Source organism: Thermobia domestica, chromosome 9 (genome assembly GCF_964235325.1).
Source record: "Thermobia domestica chromosome 9, izTheDome1.hap1.1, whole genome shotgun sequence".
Classification (NCBI taxonomy): Eukaryota; Metazoa; Arthropoda; class Insecta; order Zygentoma; family Lepismatidae; genus Thermobia; species Thermobia domestica.
In genome coordinates, this window is record NC_137462.1 from 89,099,906 (window position 1) to 89,123,721 (window position 23,816).

Sequence of the window (23,816 nt, forward strand, 5' to 3'; positions counted from 1 at the left end):
CAATTTTACATGACTAGACTAAAATCTTTTAAACATACAATCGTCATCAAGCAATTCCTTTTTTATATATAACATACAGGTATTAACCCATAGCTTTTTTTAAAGCTAAATTTTATCACATTATGTTTTTTTCTTTAAAATACTTTGTTCTTCATAGCCATTCTTCAAAAGTCAACATTCAAATGAAAATACTATACATGATTTATTTTTAATTTAAAGATATTTATACATATGCATTAATTATCATTTTACATTTTAAAATTAAAACAACACAACTCTGGACAGTTAAGTATTGTCACAACAACTGCAAAGAACTGTTGAAAGAGGTGCATATTGAAGTAATCACATACTCTTACTGTTGCAAAGCAACATACATACTCGACTCAGACATCAGAATCCTTTTATTTTTTTAAAAATTTTATATAATTATTTTTACAAAAAGAAAATATATATGTGTATATATGAAACACATTTTTTTAAAAGATGTATAAAAATTCTACTTGTAATCGTCTTTCTTTGTTTTTTCTTTTGACTTACACGTTTAGTATATTTTGTTTTAATGCTTGCTTGCTGAAATAGACATCGTAAGCAAATATATTTGTATATACATATAAATGTATTTTTTGGTTATTTATTTCTTCAAAATTAAATTTGTCTTTTTAAAAAATCTTTGATCATGTCTTTGAAAATAAAACTAACACTTTGAGAGTTTGTTTTGATACTAGATTAAGGACCAATTTTTATATATATATACACAACATATACACATATAATATATTGAGCTGCACAATAAGTATGACCCACTTTTCGTCTACTGCTAATTCACTAATTTTTGTAAAAAAAAAAAAAAAAAAAAAAAAAAAAAAAAAAAAAAAAAGTATTATTTCAAAAAGAAAAGCTCTTTTTAGTGTTGATTTGAAAGCTCCTTCTCGAGTTAAACATTAGTTTTCCATTGTAGAAAAATTCTCATTAAAAAAGGATATATAACATGCTCGCTCGGTTTCAGAGCTATTGCTATTCTTCAACTGCTGAGAATTATACTGGAAGACTTCATAAATGAAGGTCTACACTTCAAATAGTACTCACAACAGCAGAAAAAAAATATGTGAAAACTGATACAGAATAAGGAATGAATAAAAGAAATATTCTATGTATTGTGTTACAAATTCGAATTTATAAGAAAATGGTTTATTTAATCAAATGATGTAGTGCAGGGATTAGGTTCAGTAACCTTTCGGGTGTTTTGGAAAATCACAATGTTTTTCTTGGCTTTTAAAATCTCAATTGCTGTACAGTATCGATAATCCTAAATTTGTATAATTCCAGCTACCCAGAAAAAGAAAAGACTGCTTTTAACAAATGACAAAAGCACTTCCCGGCTCACTTTTCAAGTCAGTTACATTGTTGTTCTATTCTAACAACAATGGCTAGGTCGCTCCTACGCGTTATTGTTTTAAGAACAGTGAAGAGTTATGTACGTAGTACAGTAATACAAACATATTTCATTTTAATATGAGTTCTGATTGTTTGTAAGACACCTGCCCAATTTCATTTTTACATTGCAGTTTAAAATTTACTTCTTATGTTTGGATATTCAGTTTCTTAATTGTAGCTGAGTTGGTTTAATTGATCCACGCCATATTCTGTTGCCATCTCCTTTCGGTTTCGTTTCTTCTAGTCTCCAGATGGCCTTTAACTATACTATGCATAGAAAATAGTGCAACACAGCATAAAGTTTTTTACAAAACAACAATAGTTTGATCATTGAAGTTTAGCATCTCTTTTTAGCACCAAGGCTATGTAAGACTAAATCTACAATTTAAGGTAGAATCTGAGCTGCTATAATGAGTTCAATGCATTCCGACCACCAAAGGCGCACACTAGCCACTAGACCAGCGGAGGGGGCAAAATAACAATAGTGTAATACATGTCATGTACATTGTAACGATAAGCTGGTTTAAAAATAAGTGAAAGAATGTATTTAATTTATATTATACGATCCTGCACAGTAGAGTACGCTGAATTTCATCATGGGAGAATGAGGGAGGGGAAGTTCAAACTTCCAAGCTCATATCATTTTCGTGTTTGCATGTATTTTTTAATATGGTAAATGTTTATTTTTGCATAATATCTTCCTCAAGAGGGAAGGGGCAGTGGCCGGAGCTCTTGCGCATGCCTCTGATCCTACTAGAAAATTGTGAAATTGAAAAACTACCTTTCCGTATAATCTGAAGTAGCTTGCTCCTATCCAATTTGAATTGTCGATACTCTATTGCATATACACGGTTACAACAGAGAAAACCCTGAACAAAGATAAGTGCATGCATGATGGTTACGTAGGCTGACCACATGTACCGTATTGAACTAGACGGTAGAGCCTGTCTATTCCACCTGTGCCCTCGGAAACTATGCGAACTATACTTCGGTCCAACCTCCGCCGCCCTCTGACAGAGGAAACCCTCCCTTTGCTTAAGGAAAAGAAGTGAATGACCTCAGCTGTGTTGCCAATTTGTCATTCAGTCGATTGATCTTGACGATGAAGATCATAGGCTACTTAGAATGGCTAATAAGACAAACCACAGCGAAGCCCGTGAAATAATTCATTGTGGCAACGCTTCTGCATCTAGCAATTGAAAGATGTCGGTCACAACAACTTATCCCGCCTCTTTCGAGGGAGGTACTGGAAATCACATATCGACAGTAGCGCCAACAGTTGAGATAGAAAGGATCTACCATTTTCATCTTATCTCTCGTCTACCATTTTCATCTTAAGTCATTTCAACAATATTATCAAATTTTGTCCGTTTTTAATACTGGTTAATAGTAAATTGTCATTCATAACTCACATATTAATATATCAGTCAACAGATACAAGTGATCTGTATAACTATGAAGTCGCATTATTCAATCTGTAATTTATTCAGAGAAAATAAAAAAAAAAAAAAATGCATGTCGATAACTTCACGTTCATAGCCAGCGTCTGTTTAGCATGGTTTTGTTTGTTTGTTAGCAGTTTTGTGCTATATTGTGATTCAACTTGAATACTTCAAGTTTAATTTTATGAAGCTTTAGGTCTAGCCCTGTAATATCAAAGAGGTAAAACTACACCTTTAACTAGTATCAAAGGTAAATTTGTTCAATTGGACAAATAATCTAGTACTGGGAAGAAGACTGTTTGCCAACACCGTAACGTACACTCTTTTCGTTGCATATGAAGGCAGAAACGATATCTGCAAACGGCCATATATCCAGAAACAAAAGGAAGCTGATTTCAGTTAAAGACATTACCTCATTTAAGTTAATACATGACTTTGATAATGGAAGTACGAAATACATAGTAGTAAGTGAAGCTGCTGCTGTTTATCATACTGTGAGCCACGACCAAAGTTTTCTCGCACATTACTGGCTGTCGACGTAAAAATTTCTTTTGCGTGTACTGAATCAGAAACAATTATTATCAATGTCTTATCACTGCATATATTGAACAAAGTAAAAGAGAATTTGAACAGAACAAAATGGATTGCAGTCAGTTTAGATTCATCAAATATGACATCAAACTTCAGCCAATTCTTGTTCGACATTTTCTGCTAAATTGTGGGTGTTCAAGACAAAATGATAGATTCTGTGATCTTATCTGATGAAACATCCGATCTACAATGCTGTATGTTAATGGCAGTAACTGACAAATTTGCTTTATACGACAAAATCGTTGCTCTGTTTGGAGGCAATACGAACACCAATCTATAAGTGCTTCAACCAAATGTACGTGCAGTTTCGTTCTAATTGCTAAGAACAAGGAAATACAAGCAGAGTCTTGCGATTAAAAATCTAAAGAAGTTGCTGATTATTTCACAAAATAAAAAGGCAAACTGAATTTCCTGGAATGAAAACGAACTGTTAGTGTGATGTAAAATAATTTCATTTTAATATTTTACATGCATTAAATATTTTCTAACATGTTAATATAAGTATGTATGAATAAAGTTTGATAGTGTGATGCGTGTGTCATCCTCCTTTATTTCATTAATCCCTTACGCGTTCAACAATTTGCAAGTTTCTAGCAATTTTAAGTGGTAAGTACTAACTGTAAAATAAATTATATTTTATTTCATACTATCCAAATTATTTATTCGATTAGTATATCGATTGTATTTACTTTCTAAATGTTTTCTACTAGTTTATTGTTTACAAAGTTATTTTTCTTATTTTTTTATTTTGCCCACTACTTTTGCTTTTTTATATAATAATTTCGTCAGCCACTTTTGGCAGTTTATTTTGTTAATTCCGATTTTAGCTATATCACTTGGATATCACTAAACATGGCTGATTGACCGGACGTAAGACAATGTTGAAAGCTTAGTACATATATAGTTTGTTATGTGTTGTTCGTAACCATCATGTAGTATCTGATAAAATACATCAACAAGCATATCAAACTTATTTTGACAAAAATTGGAAAAATGTCCTAAAACCTAAGAGAAGTGCTTCAGCGTTTCTACAAAAATTCAAAAAAGAAATTCTGCATTTTTGTTGACAAATCAAAATTAACAGAGAAAATAAGGTTTTTAGTTTGTTTGTTTACACATTTACAAGAATGCTTCTAGAATGTAGATACTGCTTCTTTCCTTAAATGATTCATTTTGGATGTGTCAGTAAAGTGATCAAATTTTGTTTCCTATTAAATATTTATTCACATGTAGACATTGTGTGACTCCCATTACTTTATAATGATACTTTTATTTTCTGAATTTTACGTATATTTCGCAGCTAGCTCTGAAACAGAGAATTGTTTATTCGGCATGTAGAATATAATATTTCATTTTTTGAGTTAAAAATATTGGAATTATGTTACTAATCTTAAAGAGGGTTAAAATAGTAACCATAACAATTCAAATACCTCCACAACTAAGCAAACATAAAGGAATTACTTAACATATTTAGTATGATATTCCGCTCTAGTTTATAATCTTTAAGCACAATAATAATAACAACAAAAACAAAATTACAGTACAAATGATAAGTACAAAATGAGAACAATTTAATTCTTAATTACATTATGTGAACTAGTCAACTAAAAATATCTTATAGCTAAGAATAAAAGCAACAATAAAAAACTAACAGTACATAAGCAGCTTTTTCTCTTTTTCTTTTCCAAAGATATTACAGAGGATAATAGTTAAATCTTTATCTAGTATATTTTCATTAATTCATATTCAATCGATTTGCGATATTAAAGATTCTTCTAATTCAACACACTCAAATGTTGGACTACTCAAATGTTCAACAGGGAAAAGTGGATTATTTTTATTGTACATAATTATACAGTGTAATTGATTACAGCTAAGCATAATTTACAAGTTTGGTCTGTGAAAATTCTGTATACTGTTGGTCCATGTAATCAGATATGGAAAGCCACATGAATATATTTATACAAATTTAATGTCTTGCTAAAAAGAGTGACTATCATTAAATATTTGATAAAGAAACAATAAAAATCAATGAAGTGAATGAAACAAAAGTGAATATATATCGAAAAATAATAATAATAATAATAAAAGATCAGTGTTGCAAACTGAAAGTTACCTTTTCCATATCCCTATAATCCGTTTTCTCTTCTTCCATTAGACAAATAAACAGAAATGAAGTTCACTTTTTTTTTTTTTTTTTTTTTTGAGTGAGTCCATCAAAGAAATATGTAAGTTTATACACATTCTTAATTACGAATAACATATAAACTTCAGTGGCAATGAGGTAAATTCACATTAAAAAATTAGAATATGACTAAACCTTCACCGTAATTCATACTGCATCTGGAAAATTTAAATTGTAAAAACGAACTATTTGAGCAATAAACTAAATGTAAATCAATTTCTATTATTGTATGTTTTATTTTTTCTTCTATCTTCTCTTAATGGTTGATCTTTGAATAATTTCTAAAGAAAACTTAATGTCACAGTAACTAATGATATTTTAACATTCGATACGTATACTATCACATACAAGACGATTAAAACAATTTTCTGTTTAGATATATATATAATTATTTAATAATACTGAATTTCAGACTAAAATAATAAGTGAAAATATTAAAGTTAAATTAAATATGCAACCGTGATCAACTATGGCACACTGACATTGTGCCATCAGCTATTCGGTAATAACTGGTGTGGAAATGTCTAAATAAACAAACAAAATTGGACAGAAGTGTATCTGCATGTGTACGAAAATGTATTTCAAAATGCTACAATGTAATCTAACCTAGGGTCGCAATGACTCAGTGGTAGAGCGCTTACGTTAAGTGAGAGAGAGAGGTCCGGCTCGATCCTAGGCGATGAGAGTTTATAGTGGACAGTATATTTTCTATGTGTGTGTGTCTGCTTTTTTTTTAACACATTCTCTTTTACTAATTCTTTCATAATAGTCACTTTCATTAACCATGACTCTCCTTTAGCCTAAAGAGCATACCAGTGGGAACCAAATGTGGCTATCCATTTCTAATTGACGATTTGTTCTTACATAGAGTACGATACTGTAGAATAGTTGGTTAAAACTATATAATGCAATATTGAAGATTACGAATATTGCATTTAAATGCATATGAAATGAGCATTCTGCACAAGGACGTGTTAAATGAGAAAGAATGTAAAGTTTCACACGATTATTTAGAAACACATACTTTCATATCATAATACTACCAAATCTATCACTAATTTATACACATTTAATATTAACTTTTTTTGTATATACTTTTTTTAATAGTTCTGCAAGTTTCTATACGTTTAATTTCTTTGCGAACGCTTTGGTATAGAAGAGAATACCAACTATTACAGAAAATAATACAGTTTCTTTAATAGTAAGATCTACCAATTTTACAATTAATTTTTCCAATCACTATGGTTTGATTATGCACTAAACTTCATTTTCTAATTAAATATTCTAATATATATATAGACTTCTGAATATAATGTTTTTCATCTCTGAACGAACATGAACTCTGACTCCGAAACACACGAATTTAGTATCTACTACAACGCATTACGAGGGAGACAGATCCTATACAGACTTTTGAATAATATATTTAAATCATGACAGTTTCAAACTGATATTACGGACACGTGAAAATTATTCTTTTTTATTGTATGTGTTTATTTACACGAAATTTCACATATTATAATTCAAAACTTATAACATTTTTTACAAATATGCCGGTTCGTTATTTTTAAAGCTGATTTTGGTACAGAAAGATTCAAATTATTCTACTTCGTATCATAGATCAATTTGCCGTCATCTATTCTGAAAGAATTGTTTTTTCAAAGGGCGTGTTCTTTTATTTACATGTTATTCTGAGGCTTTCAGAGTCAGTTTCAAACACATAAACGATAATAACCAAGACATCTATTTTTACAACTTTTTACTGATAATACCAGACGACTTTTAAAGGATGGAATCCATTAATGAACTACAAAGCTAATTCGTATTTCATTAACAATAAATACCAAGTCATGGTTAAACATTATTCATACATATTGCGTTTGGTTTTGCTAATAATAATAATATATATATATAAAACTTTAAAATTACTACAAATTAAAAAAAAAATCTATAAGAAAAACAAATTTTTAAAGTTCTAAATAGTCTTCTTATGTTGTCATATGCAACACAAGCCTTCGAATACACATAAACGCTCTGCAATTAAATTATTACATATATAGATTTTCTTGAATTAAGTTGGTGAGTGTATTCATTAAAAGGAAAACTAAATTTCATATTTTTGCATTTCTCTCCCTTCATTATCAAAACATAGCTAATGAATCGTAAATTCATTTAATTGACTATGGATATACGCGTTATGCTATGATGAATCTTATTGAGGTTGTAATTAGTGTATATTGGTTTTAGTTAGAATATATTCGATAAGGTGTTTATGTGTTTACTGGACAAAGTGTTAATTTATGGAAAAAACAATTGAAAGGCGCAACTATGTTTAAGTTTATTAGGGATAAACTGATGTAGGTGAAAATGAGCCAGGTGTGGCTGAAGTTTGTGATCCGTAAGTGGCTGAGTTAATGGAAAAAGTATTCAGTGTTAACGTCTTTTGTATTTAGGGAATACTAGGCAGTTATACAGTGGCTAAAATAAAGAGCCTCTTAAAGAATAAGGTACGACAGGGTTAGATTGTCTGAAAAGCTGATATCTCTGAAACTTAATATTTGGATGGAGTGTGGGTATGTAACCAGAGGTTCATAAGTATAATAAAGATTGTGGAACAGAGGAATTTCACGTTCATTGATAGTTTAAATTTACAAACTAACTTAATAGATATCCTTAGAGTTGTAACCAACAAATCTAATAACATGATTCTGTCCATTAAAGCTTTCACGTACCTTGTTCATAATTATAATTCACCGATTTAACTGTAATTCAATTTGAATATAAAAAGCTGGATAGAACGATTCGTTTCTCCCTCGTAACGAATAAAATAAACAACACCCATAATGCAACCACTATTTTGGGGACAAGATAGTCTACAAAGAATGATTTCTGCATCCAACTCAGAAACTTATTTAGAATATGTAACTAGATAAATTACTTAGAAAGAAATATTTAAGTTACTATATACACAATTGTATTGTAAATTAAGCTTTAGAATGTCCTCACCCTAGTATTTCACTTGCAAATCACACATTCTTACTTCTTTTTTTCTCAAAAAGTAAAATCTGCATACACAATTTTATTCTTTCATGAAACATAAATTTCTACAATCAGAATATACTAGCATTATTTCTATTACAACAGAATGTAACGTCAACAAATGTTTATAACATTTTGAGATATTCAATTATTATTATTATTATTAATATTTATTATATAGAATAGAATTGACAAAAGTGACAGTGTGGTACAGGAACTAGCGTTACCTCAAGAACTATAAACTACATTCTCAATACTTCCGGAAACAAATTTGGAACATTCTCGTTTGGAGGAAATCTTTACATCCTATCAAATTTTATACCATATCTCTCATATAGAGGAACTATACACTTTTTAGGATATGTAGACTCTGAATATAATATGTATCCATTTGTTATAGATATCTATTTGATTGATTTCTACACGAGATTCTGTAACTAGCTGGTGTGACTCCAAGTGCCAAGTAATAAATATAATATTAAACAAACAGTTGTATACTCCATATAAATAGTTATCTTTCCTGATTAAACTGTATACAGCATCTGGTATCTAGTACATTTAAAATATTTATATTTGAAAAAACGATTATAACATTTCAACAATATAAAAAATGTAGTTAATTATAGGGAATGGAAACATAACAGTATTAGTAACAAGAAAATAGTACAATTAACAATGTGTAAATAACATTTAGCTAGACCTTAACATTATTGTTCAAACCTACTAGAGACTCAAAATAATTAATAATGACGATGATGACAAATTCAGCATTTACGAAAAAGTCTAAAAATTACCATAATCGATTTTCTCATTCACACTATTGTTGTGTTGTATGAAGAACATACTTTGTTTACTTATAGTTAAAACAATGAGAAACGAAATAAATCTAAACTAAACCTAGTTGTTTGTGTATTTATGCTGATAAAAAGAATATTAAAAATGAAAATACAAAATACGAAAGAGCACTTGGAGAAAACCATACAAAAACATGCAAAAAGATGGATATTATATTTGGAGGTTTGACATGTAGATATTTTTTATTCAATTAGCATGCATCTTAATAGCTCAATCATTTCCTTGTTTCTCACCTCTTCAGTTCTTTCTTTTGGTAATTTTTAAATATCTGAAATACAATCTTTGTCTTTGATTTTCAAACAGAATTACTACTTTTTCTTTTGTTTGTTTCACCGGCAATCCTAAAATTTGTACTGAAAGAAATATTTATTTGATGTTAGAAGAACGGTTTTACAGTGCATGTCTGCCATGACAACATGACATGAGATTGGCATTCCTTTTGAATAATACATTATTCAGTACAACGTTAATAATATAATATACTCTCTACCTTATTTAGAGATAATTATTTATCCAGGCAGAGATAAATGTTCTATTCGTCTCTGTTCTACAGTTGTTCATTTCACTTATTTTAATGTTTGAAGAAAAGAAAATAAAAAAAACTGTGATAATCGTTAACACTGAATATAATGAGTTGTAAAAGATCATTGTTGAATAGAACAAACATATATGGTAGAATATAAAATTACAATTGATTTTAACCAAGAAACAGCAATTCTTAAAAGCATTGTAATTGAAATATTGTTTTTTTTCCTCCTTATAATTGTTAACAATTTATATGGTAAGATTATTATATGCTAATATTAAGTTCATTATTTACGAATAAGTACCAATTAATCAAGAGTAATGAGAATTATTACGTTTCATCAACTTTGAGTCACTGAAACTAACTAGACAACGGAAATGACAATATTTTAAAATAGAGGGAAAAAATCATTTCTATCACAAAATCCAATGCAACTAAATACAGCCGGTCAAAATAAAAGGTGTATGTGTTTTAAAACAAGACTGTATATTATCAATATATTAATAAAATGATTATTTATTTTGTTATATAATAGTAATAATAGAATCACAGGGCAAATTTTTAATTTTTATTGTCGAGATCAAAATAATTTGAATTAAATGTTGTAAACTAGTATTTAATGTCTGTATACACTTTTGGGTAGAAGTGGATTGTTAATATTTATGTTTGTATAGATTTTCAGGATACTATAAATCTCGATCTTTGGAAGAAAAATTATAACAATCTTCATTGAGCTCCGTTGGGCTATATAGGTAGCGTATGGTTCGATTCTCGGTGAAGTTTGGATGCTACGTTAAGTTGTAGGTCCACGTCGCATATAGCCTCTATGCTGAAAAAATGCTACACCTCAACAAGCTAACCAACAACCCTCATTGAGGGGATTTATAAGGAATATGGTGCAATAGCTTTTGTTTATGCAGAGATAAACTTTACGGTTTCCTAAGCCAGAATTAGTAGTTCATGCTAGTTTTTGTTTTGTTGCTGATTTTGTGTGATATTTGTTTAACGTGTTGACTACAGACAAACATAAGAGTAAATTAAATAACGAGCCGCAATAATATTAGAATGTTTGTACATTTTTGCGAACATAACGAAATACATGTATGACATTAGATACCCCTTTAATTCTGGACTTATAAGCCGGTGAAAATGATATAACACATAAAACTGTAGAAAAAGTGACCCACGGGTGGATCAGGCGGCAGTTAAGGTGTTGAGATTAGGTAGGAAAATTTATTTTAGTTTTCACTTTTTCAGGATAGATCGGAAACGACAGTAATTTTGATGAATTGTACCAAAGATATTACATATTCCTAGTCGGATAATGAACTATAATTTTATTCGAGATGATTAACTCGGGATTAATTCAGTAAAAGTACAGGTACAACAAATCATTAGGCTTTCTTGCTCTTCTTGTAATCCATGGAAAGAATTATAAAAACGAAATTCATAAATTACTTTTAAATTTTTGCTTAATGAGGAAAAAACGTATATCGTTCAATCCAAATGTGGCTTAGAGTGAAGAGTTATAGGATGCATGCTGACTGATTGTTAACCTGTTATGTATATATATATCTTGAATACAGTATTTCTCTATCAGTAACAATTCATTCAATGACCTTTAACAAAAACATGCTTCATTACACTTAATGAGGTGCTATTCCATTTGTACACGTTGTGTACAGAACATTAATATGCATAATATGTAAATTTCAGATGGAAAAAGCTTGCGCGCGCACTCACAAAAAATATAGCGCTTATATATCGCTTACGTATTTATTTACACTCCCGCACAGCAAGAAAATAGTTTGTATTTTAAAAAGTATCTTCCTAACACTGCAAGTAAAATAATCAGTTTTTGTCTTGTACCTGTAGCAACAAAATAACAAATTATATATATATGTATGTATATACGTAGTTCACACAACACTTCGACTTTCTATTATTTATATATAATTGGATATATTACATAGGCAAACAGAACACAGGTAACTTTAATTAATGCATTGTTTGTATTATTCTTTCCTATGCTTGCTAATCAGTTGTGCTGTCCAATGTGCAGCACAGCAAAACAACGAACCACAGTATATTGTTCAATGGTTTAACCTATTCTTCATCACTTATCAAATAATCGTATATACAATTATCATAATGAACACGATAATCTCCACAGAAAAAAAAAGAAGAAATACACCACTGACAACATGGAAACAAAACAGGTCACACTTTCTCTGGCGACACTGGAGAACGTGGTAACAGAGTTCGAGTCATTAGAGGTCCACTATCTGAGGAAGGTTTTAGAGGATATGAAGGTGTTCTCTTTGCTGCCCTGTTGACGATAGAAAAAAAGTATGTTAATATAGAATAAAAGCTGAATATCTCGCAAACCTTGATAATTAATACTCAGTGCATTTAACAGTATTTACTAGTGATTATTAGAAATTCCTTACCTTGTCGTGACTAACAAAGATTCAACAAATGAAGTCATGCATTTCCCCGCATATATAAACTGGACTGGCACTAATAATAATAATAATAATCATAATAATAATAATAATAATAATAATAATAATAATAATAATAATAATAATAATAATAAGTATATAAATTTAAAATATACTTTTATCTACGAACTTTAATGAGAATTACACATTGACATGTACAGTCAGCGACAAAAGTTCTTTCCGTTTCGTAAATTGGGAATAACGGTGGTAGGGCTGGAACGTACAGAAAATTACATTCTTTTTAATTAACTGAAAACTGAACTCAAATTGTCCTTCCATTCTGAAGTTATTCATCAAACTAATTTCATCAAATGGAAAGAACTTTTGTCGTTGACTGTACCAAGAGTCAGGGGTGTAGCCAGCTAGTTGTTCAAGGGGAGGCCCGTAACTTTTTCAGTGGGGTCGGGGTTTTTACACACTAAAAGGAAACCAAAAGTCTTCATTCAGAATATGACAGCATTAATAACTCACCATACATATATATAGGGTGTCTCAAAAGTTCCCTGACATAGGGTAACTCTATTATTATTAGAATTACAACAAAATGTAAGAGGAAAACCATTTCCAAATATGATGTTTTCAATCAAAAGTGAAGGATTTTTTTTTTTTTAATCGGACGAGCCGTTTGGGCTGTACACTCTTTATGCACTCAATGTTAAATAAAAATGCAACGTTGCCATTTACTGTTTGAAATGGGGGCTGACCGCCGATACATTAGCGTAAAAGACAGTAATTTCATTCACTTATGTTGTGGGACCAGGTAAATGGCAACGTTGCATTTTCATTTAACATTGGGCGCATAAAGAGTGTACACCTCGAACGGCTCGTCCGATTAAAAAAAATCCCTTCACTTTAGATTGAAAATGTCATATTTGGAGACGGTTTCCTCTCTTACATTTTGTTGTAACTTCGATAACAGAGTTACCCTATGTCAGGGGACTTTTGAAACACCCTGTATATTAACGTACATATATTATTATTATTATTATTATTATTATTATTATTATTATTATTATTATTATTATTATTATTATTATTATTATTATTATTATTATTATTATTAGAAGAAGTGCCTGTTCTTCGTATTTCTAAATAGAGAAATATACGTATAGTGTCTATAGACATATAGTGTTTATTATGAAAAGATTTCGAGTAAAAATTTGTTTTATGCCGTGGAATTTTTACCGTTAAAGCCTCAATCGAGTCTGTCTATATGGAATGAGAGGTTCCTAAGAATTGAAATTGGTAGTAGTACAAATATCCAGGTTGAACAACCTTGAGAACTTTAAATAATGCAATTAAATTCTGATATAAATTAAGAAAAGTTTCCCAATTAAGTCACTGTAATTATTTCCTGTAAGAAGTCACATGATGGTATGGCTTCAGGTTAAATATAAATCGTATGCAACTGTCTTGTATTCTCTGTAACTAAGAAGGAAGTTCTTCAGTTAAATGCTAATACACAGTACCGCTAATTGTAAATTTGAAGCGAAGCGATCGACCTTTATTGATTATTCATAGAATTTTTTAGTGTATCAATTATTTTCGTGAACGAACACGATGGCATAGCGAAAAGCATAATGGATTTGAAAAACTGTATTCGCAGAACAAAATTAAAAGGGTTTTGTCCTATTTCTAATGCAGAAAATTTTATTTTCCATTGTTTACAATGAGAATTCGCGCACCAAATGCTTTTCCAATGTTATGCCTATGCGTACCCCGTTTTTCGGTGATTATTCCTCAATGGTATGTTCGATCGGGACATGCGACTCCTTACGACACTCAGTACGCGCTCTCGAATCACCGTGTCAAATTTGGTGAAGAACGGTTTAAGCATCTCGGAGGAGTATCAGGACAAACGAACGCCTCAGTCGAGTAGCTTTGCTCCAACTAGTGAGTGAACAAGTATAATTTTATCTTGATGAAGCAGTTTTTTAAGTTTCTATAACGAATGCAAGGTTATATTTTTCTTATTTTTCTTATATGATCTGACCACGTAAGGTTTTTACTAATAATAGTTTCCAGACAAGAAAACGTCTCATAGAATGGAATTACGGTCCCATCTAAAATTAAGGTTGGTAATAGCGCTTCGTCAGCGCTACTTAATATTGACCTCGAACCTATAATAATAAATTTCGTCTTGTTTGGATTTATTTTCAAGCTATTTTCTCTTCACCACTGTAGGATGTTATTTAGATCGTCGTTTAATATTTCTATGGGTTCATGCAATTTCGCCGGCAATTATACAAGAGAACATTGTAGATCATCGGCATATAAGTAATACTTTGAAACTTTTATTTAATTTGTAACGTCATTTATAAACGAGAAAAGAAGGGGGTCCAAAACTCTTCCTTGTATCACATCACTTGTTACCTTTAACCAATCAGATCATTCGTTTGGAGTGACAATACACTGTTCCCTTCCTAATAAGCATGTTTTCATCCATCGAATTGATGGTTCTCAAAAATGACAGTTGTATTTTAATTTATGTAATAAGGTAACACGATCAATTGTTTGACGTGCTTTTCTGAAGTCTAACATTAGTTCAAATTATTCTGGATCAAGTTCAATGATTTATATAGAAAGTTTCGTTAAAAACACAAACTTCTACACATCCTTTATAGTATCAGATTAGGTCTGTCATTCCAGTTTTTTTTTTTTTTTTTTAAATTATTTATTTCTTCGCTTAACGTTCTCAAGCTCATTTAAAAAAGTTGAGAGACCAGACGATAAATGAAAATGTATGATGCTGAAATAAATATTGAAATAATGATACTAGGAAGCAATGACATATACAGAATTTTATCAAAGAAGGATTCAAACACCTAAGTGTATATCGTTTCACTACACATCTCATTTTTGTATACGTATCTTAATATGGTAAATGTTTAATTTGTTTATCTTGTTGAAAGACCACCCTTCATTGCGTACCACTGCTAGGAAGTAGAAATATGCAATGTTGTCTCCACAATCTCACATAGCCTGAGGTCGTACCTGGAACTCGTTGCATCAGAAAAGAGCACTCTACCATTATATCACCGTGTCTTCTACCTCTGTCCTTAAATAATTTCCCTATCTATGAGCAGGGCCGTCCATATAGAAGACAACACCAACAAATAACGGGAGGTTCGTGAAAAAAATTCAAGTTTTGTTTATTCGATTGTAATTTTTCCAAGTTTGAATTCCAGACAAAATAATCACAACTTCTCTAGAGAATAAATTAAGTAAAACTGGATTTTAAATATATATATTTAGCGACTTTCTAAACGCCCTTTGAAAACAAGACATAAAACCTGAGCTGACAAGTGTAGTCCTATGAAATCTGTGGACGGTCCTGCCTCCAAGAAAGTTGACGCTAAGTTACACTACCGATATAATATCCATTATACATATTAAAAAAAAAGTAACGTCCTTTTTGAACATCAACACTATATAAGACACAAATATTAACTGTTTTAACTTGGAATTCATTGAAAGTAATAAAAAACATAAAATCTAGCAAATGAATTCATCATTTATGAATTTATTTTGTTAATGAAACGTGCAAAAACTGTGTTTCAACTCTGAGATAATTTAGTTTTATCAGAAGTTAAGGACAAAAGCACAAGTTGGTAAGTTTGATAGACATACACGCAAAGAAGTGATAGACTCCAATGAATTAATACTTAAGGTAAGAACTGCTTTCATGTAGAATAAACTGAAAATCATCTCATTATATTATGTCCTTCTCAAATATAATATTTTCTTACAGTCATTCTAATTACAAAGTAATTGTAGGATTTCGCGTCTTATTATTTATTTATTTATTTAGGTTCTGGTATTTAGAATGCCAAGGGAGGGAAGCAAAGGGAGAATGCCAAGGGAGATGATTCCGATTTTGGAACAGACCGTTATATTTTTTGCAATGAATTGACCCTAATTTATAATATTAAATATACAATGTTCCGAGCATACATGGCACTCGTTACGACTAATACTAGTAGCAAACGATAGTTGTTGTTTATAAACGAATACAGCAATTGTTCAACATCTAAATTATTTTATAATTTAGCGAATCCACTCCTACGCATGGGTCCCCTAAACATTATTTAAAGGGTAAGGGGAAAAAACAAGGAATGTCCATGTATGTGCTTTATCGGGTGCTTTGTCATATCTGTTGGTGACTCTTGGTACTATTTGACTGTATATGCCACGCACGCGTAGATGTTGAAATGTCCATGTAAAAAGGGGCAAAATATTTAATAACCTTATTCTTTTTACGTGGTTTTCAATATTAAAACTCCGTTTACGCGGTTTTCAATATTAAAATGCAGTTTTGTGACATTCCTTCTTTTTTCCTCCTTACCCTTCATTTAATTTTCCGATCCACTTATGACTTGAATCAATAGTCATTACACATTGATTGTAGTTCTCATTCCATATACTGTAATACTTAAAATAATCAATTGAGAAACAAATTATTCAAGCTTCAAATCTTTCAATATTTCTCCTTTTCTTACTGGAAAAAATGCATTTAAAGAGCATCTTGTACAAACCATCCGATTGGAATGAAATTCGCACCACAGAAAGTGTGTCTGTAGAGGGCATGCTGCTATAGTTTGAAGGCCATCGGTTAACACGATGTGTATTCCGTTGTGTGAAGGTCACAATCTGTGTCTTACAGGCACAGGACAACGTCAGGACAACGCCTATTGTGGAATTAAAATGACTTTGAATGTGGCTATATATTAGGGAATGGTGTATATCATAGACCGACTGGTCGTTCACATGGGTTGTGACGTGTCGGTGGTCCATCGGTAGTGTACATAACGGGAGGAAAGGGGTTCAGAAAGTTCTAGCTCATATCAGTAGCTATAGGTGGAAACCTGAGTAGTTCCTAAATTTCGTACTGCAAAATAAAATTAGAAAATACAAGACTGTAAAATATGAAAAAAACAAAGAACCACATTTATCATACAGATTTAACGACACACATACACGATTAACATATACACTTACAACTTTACATACACTCACTAGATACTTACACACAATAAACGATTTTTTTATTTGAATATAAAATACACTAATTGTTTAATACTCAGCAATTGAGGCTGAATATCAGATCCCTCAGCTGAATATCATTTTGCTAATATATGGGAAGAACGGAGAATGACTCGGAATAATACACGCATGGGCGCCCGCAGGATATTTTCCACGGGGGGAGGGGGCAAGACACACACAATTGCTAGAATTAAACCCAACAAAACAAAACTTCAGCACCACGTCAGCAAAAGAAGAAACAAAGAGCGAAATTATCTTTTCAACTCAACTGACGGATACCATCATTCAAAATACTTATCATTGCATGCAGCATCAGGCTGAATATAATTATTACTGAAAAAATATGAAACATCACATGGGGGAGAGAAGTAGATTAAAATCTTAGAAATGTATTTGACTAAATTTTGTTACTCTAATCATTTAGTGAATGTTGATTTTAAAAGTATACTATTGTCACCAGAGGAGCCTATAAATGTTAACCTTTTTCGAAAATTCAGGGAGGGGAATTGCCCCCTCTTGCCCCCCTCTGTAGGCGCCCATGAATACAGGGTGTCCCATAAAGAATGCAACTTTTGAAATGCCCGTCATTTCTGTGCTAGTAAGTTGGTAGCGCTGAACGTTACACGATTTTTATTTATCATCATTGGAGCACTAAATATTGCATGATCGTCATCTGTTTTTTGTACGGGTAGGAATGGAGTGCTTCACGACGGAACAGTGTGTTGTCATTAGTGATATGAAGTAGAAAATTTTCCGCGAAAAAATTTCCGCTATATTTTTCCGGAAAATTTTCCGTTCTAAAAACAATATCAGTAATCAAGTAACAATTCCTCAGCAATCATAAAATTGGTGGAATTCATGTATAGAAATGTTAAAAAGTGAAAGATCGTTTAAAGAATCTGAAAATTTTCATGGCTCAGACAATTTTTAGTAGAATGTAGGAACAAGTGAAACAATTTTTCATGAATCGAAATATTTTCTGTCTTATATGAAAAAATTGAACTTTTTACGAGTCGGAAAATTTTCATCATTTTGAAGCAAAAAGTAAAACAACTTCTTGTGAGTCGGAAAATTTTTATCATTTTGAAGCAAAAAGTAAAACAACTTCTTGTGAATCGGAAAGTTTTACTGCTCTGTAGAAACAAGTGAAAAAAACTTTTCATAATCCGGACAATTTTGGATATTATGTATAGTGATGTTTGGTGGAGAGCTACAAAATTGAATTTCTGTAGAGGAAAGTTAGTCAGCAACAAATAATAATTTTCCAATTTGCTTTCGGGAACCGGATTCTATTATTTAAAATTTCAATTTATTAAAAGTTATGAATATTTTTCGATTCATAAAAACATACTCCAGTTATTCCTACATCGTTGTTTAGCCGTAAAATTTAATGGTCATAAATATTGTCTTAAAAAGTTTCATGAAGCGAAAATCTAACGATTCTTCATTTCAAGAATGTTTCAAAAACTTCAATGCGTTCTTTCCTCAGAATCCACCTTTGATATCACAAAATCATATATTTCGTCAGTTTAATACGCGTAAGACGAAGTTTTCTCATAGCTTTACTACTTTTCTAGATTTACATACTGCAACATTTATAAATAAGTAGATATAATATAAAGTGCCTACTGTAAATTTTGACTACCCAAAATTCGAATTTAAGTAACTCATGAAAGCAAATACTTCCCAACTTGAAATATAAGAAAATTTTCTGGTTTCCGAAAGCTAATTGGAAAATGATAATTTTTTGCTGTCTAACTTTCCTCTACAGGAATTGAGTTTTATAGCTGAATGTGCAGTTAAATATAGTGGAAAATTATCCACCAAACATCACTATACATAATATCCAAAATGAATATATCCGGATTATGAAGAGTTTTTTTCAATCGTTTCTACATCGTGATGAAAATTTTGCGATTCATGAAAATTCCTTTCACTTGTTTCTAGAGAGCAATAAAACTTTCCGATTTACAAAAGGTTGTTTTACTTTTTGCTTCAAAATGATGAAAATTTTCCGACTCATAAAAAGTTCTTCAATTTTTCCATACAAGACAGAAGATATTTCGATTCATGAAAAATTATTTCACTTGTTCCCACATAGTACTGAAAATTGTGTGAGCCATGAAAATTTTCAGATTCTTTAAACGATCTTTCACTTTTTAACATTTCTATACATTAATTCAATCAATTTTATGAATACTGAGGAATTGTTACTTGATCACTGATATTTGTTAAGAACGGAAAATTTTCCGGAAAAATATAGAAGAAAAATTTCCACCTCACATCACGGCTAAACAACGATGTAGGAATAAGTGGAGTATGTTTTTATGAATCGGAAAATTTACATCACTGATTGTCATATTGAAAACTTATTACAAATGTAGTGAACGCTCCGTGACTAGTAACCACAAAGATAACAAATGAAAATCGTGTAATGGTTAATGCTGCCAACTTACTAGAACAGAAAGGACGGCATTTCAAAAGTGATGTTTTTTATGGGATACTCTTTAGTTTGATCAGTTTAGTAAATTCCTACATATTATACCTTAAGTATACAACAATAAAAATTATAAATATTCTAATTAAATCAACAGCTTTAAATAGAAGACAGCAGCTTTTCTCAAACCATGGTCAGCGGACCACGTGTGATCCTCTGAGATTGAACGTTACTCCAAAAGGGACAGAAAATGAAAATTAAATGAATTATGTATCACATACTATAGATGAGAATCTCAAACAGATATAAATTATATGATTTAATACATATTGTAGAAATTCTAATAGCTTATATCAGGGATGCAAATAACCACTCGCGGGCGAGTATTTAAAATCATACCGATGGTAAGTAAATGATTTCTACTGTGGGATGTGGGCTAGTAGCTTTTTTCTTGGGCGAGTAAAATTGTGTTGCTTATTTGCATCCTTGTATATAGATGTATTATTATAACATATTTTTAATGTTATCAATTACATTTATCTATAAATATCCATCTATCTACATAAACAAGGTATTAATGAATTACACGGACAAATTATAATAGGGAATTTCTCACAGCAGATTAAGAGAAAAGTTTATATTGAGCTATGGGAAAAGTGCACAGTTTCGTAGCTTAGGCAGTCCACAAGCGTGAAAAGAAGAAGAAGAAGAAGAAGAAAAGGAAACGTGTTATTTCAAATACGACGAACCGTGGAGCTGATGGTTCACGATAGCGTAAAGGATGTAACACGCTATCGAAAAATACATATTTCAGCAATGTGTAATAGATACTCAAGGGATTCCCTAAAAGGCATAAGGAATTCATAGATATGCTCTGGCCTACATGTAGGTCCAAATAAGTATAAATAATCTTTAACAGCCGTGCACACGCAATATATTGGCAGCGAGAAGTTGAAAGTGTTATGGACCACCAGCTCCACGGTTCCTCGTATTCTAAATAACATGTGTTGCAATATATTTGCCCACTATTTTGGATTGTCCTAACTCCGAAACTGTATTTCCTCACAAGTCCATAGGACCTTTTTTTCTTTTAGTTTGATGTGAGAAATCACCTCCTACAGTTGGTCGATATAGTTCATAAACATCCTGTATATGTATATATATATAATTGAAATGTATTTGTTGGCAGTGGCACGAAGTTGGCACAAAGTGCTTTCGAATTGAACACATACTATTATGAACATTGAAAAATAGGATTAACCTGTGCAAATATAGATAGAATATGGGACTACAAGATTCGACGGATTATGATGTACAATTGTGTATTTGTTGAATACCTGGAAATTAAGTAATTGTGTTGTAGTTGGGTTCAGCTGAATAATAAAGGTACTAAATAATTTAAATACGTATTTTTTAGAATGTAATAATTGGCGCAGTCGAAATTGACAAATCAATTTTTTCAACGGGAGGAACTTAATCGTTGGAGAAATTATCCACATCAGTTCATAAGACATTTTCCAAACGAAATGGAATCAGCAACAACCAGTGATGAGGGCCTGAGAAGATCTACTAGGAAAAGAAACCCACCAGAAAGATGGGGCTATAGTTAATCTCAAAGAACATAGTTCAGGATTACAGAAAGGGGGAGAGTGTTGGCAGTGGCACGAAGTTGGCACAAAGTGCTTTCGAATTGAACACATACTATTATGAACATTGAAAAATAGGATTAACCTGTGCAAATATAGATAGAATATGGGACTACAAGATTCGACGGATTATGATGTACAATTGTGTATTTGTTGAATACCTGGAAATTAAGTAATTGTGTTGTAGTTGGGTTCAGCTGAATAATAAAGGTACTAAATAATTTAAATACGTATTTTTTAGAATGTAATAGTATTGACAATGTTTTATAATAATACATCTATATAAGCTATTAGAATTTGTACAATATTTTGTATATAAATCTATTAATACTAGTATAAAATTAAGAGAATTTTAATTTGTATTATTTTAAAAATATTAAGTATACTGATACTAACATAAGCTCAACAGCTTTTTAAAAAGTTATTTTTCTTTCGAAGGGGGCAGGAGTAGGGTGGTCCGTAGAACAAACTACTACAAATGGCTCCCACTTGAAAAGATGTGTCAACTAATTCACAGGGTTAAAGTAATAGAACCTATAGTTCACAAATCTTTTAAAGTAATTTTATACACGGGCTTCTATATGTTCTATTCATCTGATCGTCAGAATAAATTTATTTAAAGTGAAATAATAACACAAAATAATTTTAATTGATTATTTGCAAACAACGTACTTTACATCAATGAAGTAAAATTTGAACGCAAGCGCAGTCGATGCCTGTCACGTGCCTAACTTATTAACAAGAATAAACGAAGATTACAAAAAGGTCGATTTATTTTGGATGAATTAATGAGCATTTTAGAAATCTCATTATTCATGTAAGATTACATTTGAACAATATTCACCTCCGGTGTGACGCATCGTTGTTCGATACCATGTCAAGTGAGTTTGTAGTGAACAACATCGAATTCGTGGGTTTTCTCAGATCTTCCTTTTCCTTCCACATTTTCACTTCACCAATTCTTTCATAATCATTTATTTTCATTAATCATCCGTCTCCTCTAGCCAAAATAGTATAACCGTGGGATGTTAAAAGATTTCATTCGAGCTCTCCTCTCTGTTCTAACGGCTAGGACGCGCGCTTTTGATGCACGGGGTCCTGGAGGTTTGATTCCGGTGGGACAGTCTTGAAAAAATTTGAACGCATTACAGTGTTTTGGATTACACCTTAAACTGTAGGTCCATGTGTCATAGAACCTCGGTCCTAAAACGAACGTTAAACACCAATCCACCCAACCAACCAAAGATTTCATTACATCGACTTATACTCAATATATTTATAGTTATACTAAAGAAATTGTATTTAATGTAAAAGTGCTCACAATCAAATATAAAACTTACAACAAACGATTAATGTAATTTAGGAATGTTGATTTTTTTTTATTCATATGATAATACGTACATTAGTGTTAAGGTATTCAAAAATAATAATTACTGGTAATTTCTAGTGTGTTTAGTTCTTGTAAATGGATTAGTTTGTTCTTAAATAATGTCAAAGATTAAAAGAATTTAACCCTCAGTCTTTCTTTTAAAAAAAGGTTTTCAATAGACAAGCAAACGTTTCTGCTTCTGTTTGTTGCAATCAGGATGGAATGATTGAAATCAGTCTGATGTAATTGTTGATTTAAATCAAATTTCGAAATAAATTAATTTAAAGTAAAAACAAGTAAAAATCCTGTTTCTGTTCTATTATTTTATAATGGAAAATAATCATCATAATACAATGAGACTCAAATGTTTGTACAGCACAGTATGAAAACGAATGTCATGTATAGGATGATTAGGGTATATCTCGTTTTGAACGGGTAACGGGGGAATCCTGCTTTCTTCTCTTCGTAACATAGGGTTTGTAAATTGTTAACTATTCCAATGGGGAAATCACCATGGACATTTAAGACGAATATTCTTTTTTGTGCGTGTCTGTTTGTTCCCAAATAATAGGGGTGTATTTAGAGGGGTCCGATCCCTTCTTCGAAACTTTTTTTAAAAAGATTTTATAACTTCAAGCGAAATTTATGTATTTTATATGTATTTCGTGCCGCAGGCTAGTTCAGATTTTTTAAAAATATGCCCCTGCCAAATATCAATAACTTTTGTGAAAAAAAAAAAAAAAAA

At 31.1% G+C, this 23,816-nt stretch overlaps 1 protein-coding gene across 10 annotated transcripts in view; it reads right to left on the minus strand.

Annotated features, from left to right (window-relative positions):
- Window positions 1–862: 862 nt before the first annotated feature.
- Window positions 863–23,816, minus strand: part of rdgB (retinal degeneration B) — a 461,056-nt gene continuing 438,102 nt past the window's right edge. For 9 of the 10 annotated variants that reach the window (XM_081771516.1, XM_081771512.1, XM_081771519.1 and 6 more), the window contains one exon: window positions 863–12,401. In XM_081771516.1, the coding sequence (XP_081627642.1) occupies window positions 12,293–12,401 (109 nt within the window). In that variant the 3' untranslated portion in view covers window positions 863–12,292. The remainder of the gene's footprint in view (window positions 12,402–23,816) is intronic. The other variant, XR_014133053.1, reaches the window with a different exon arrangement.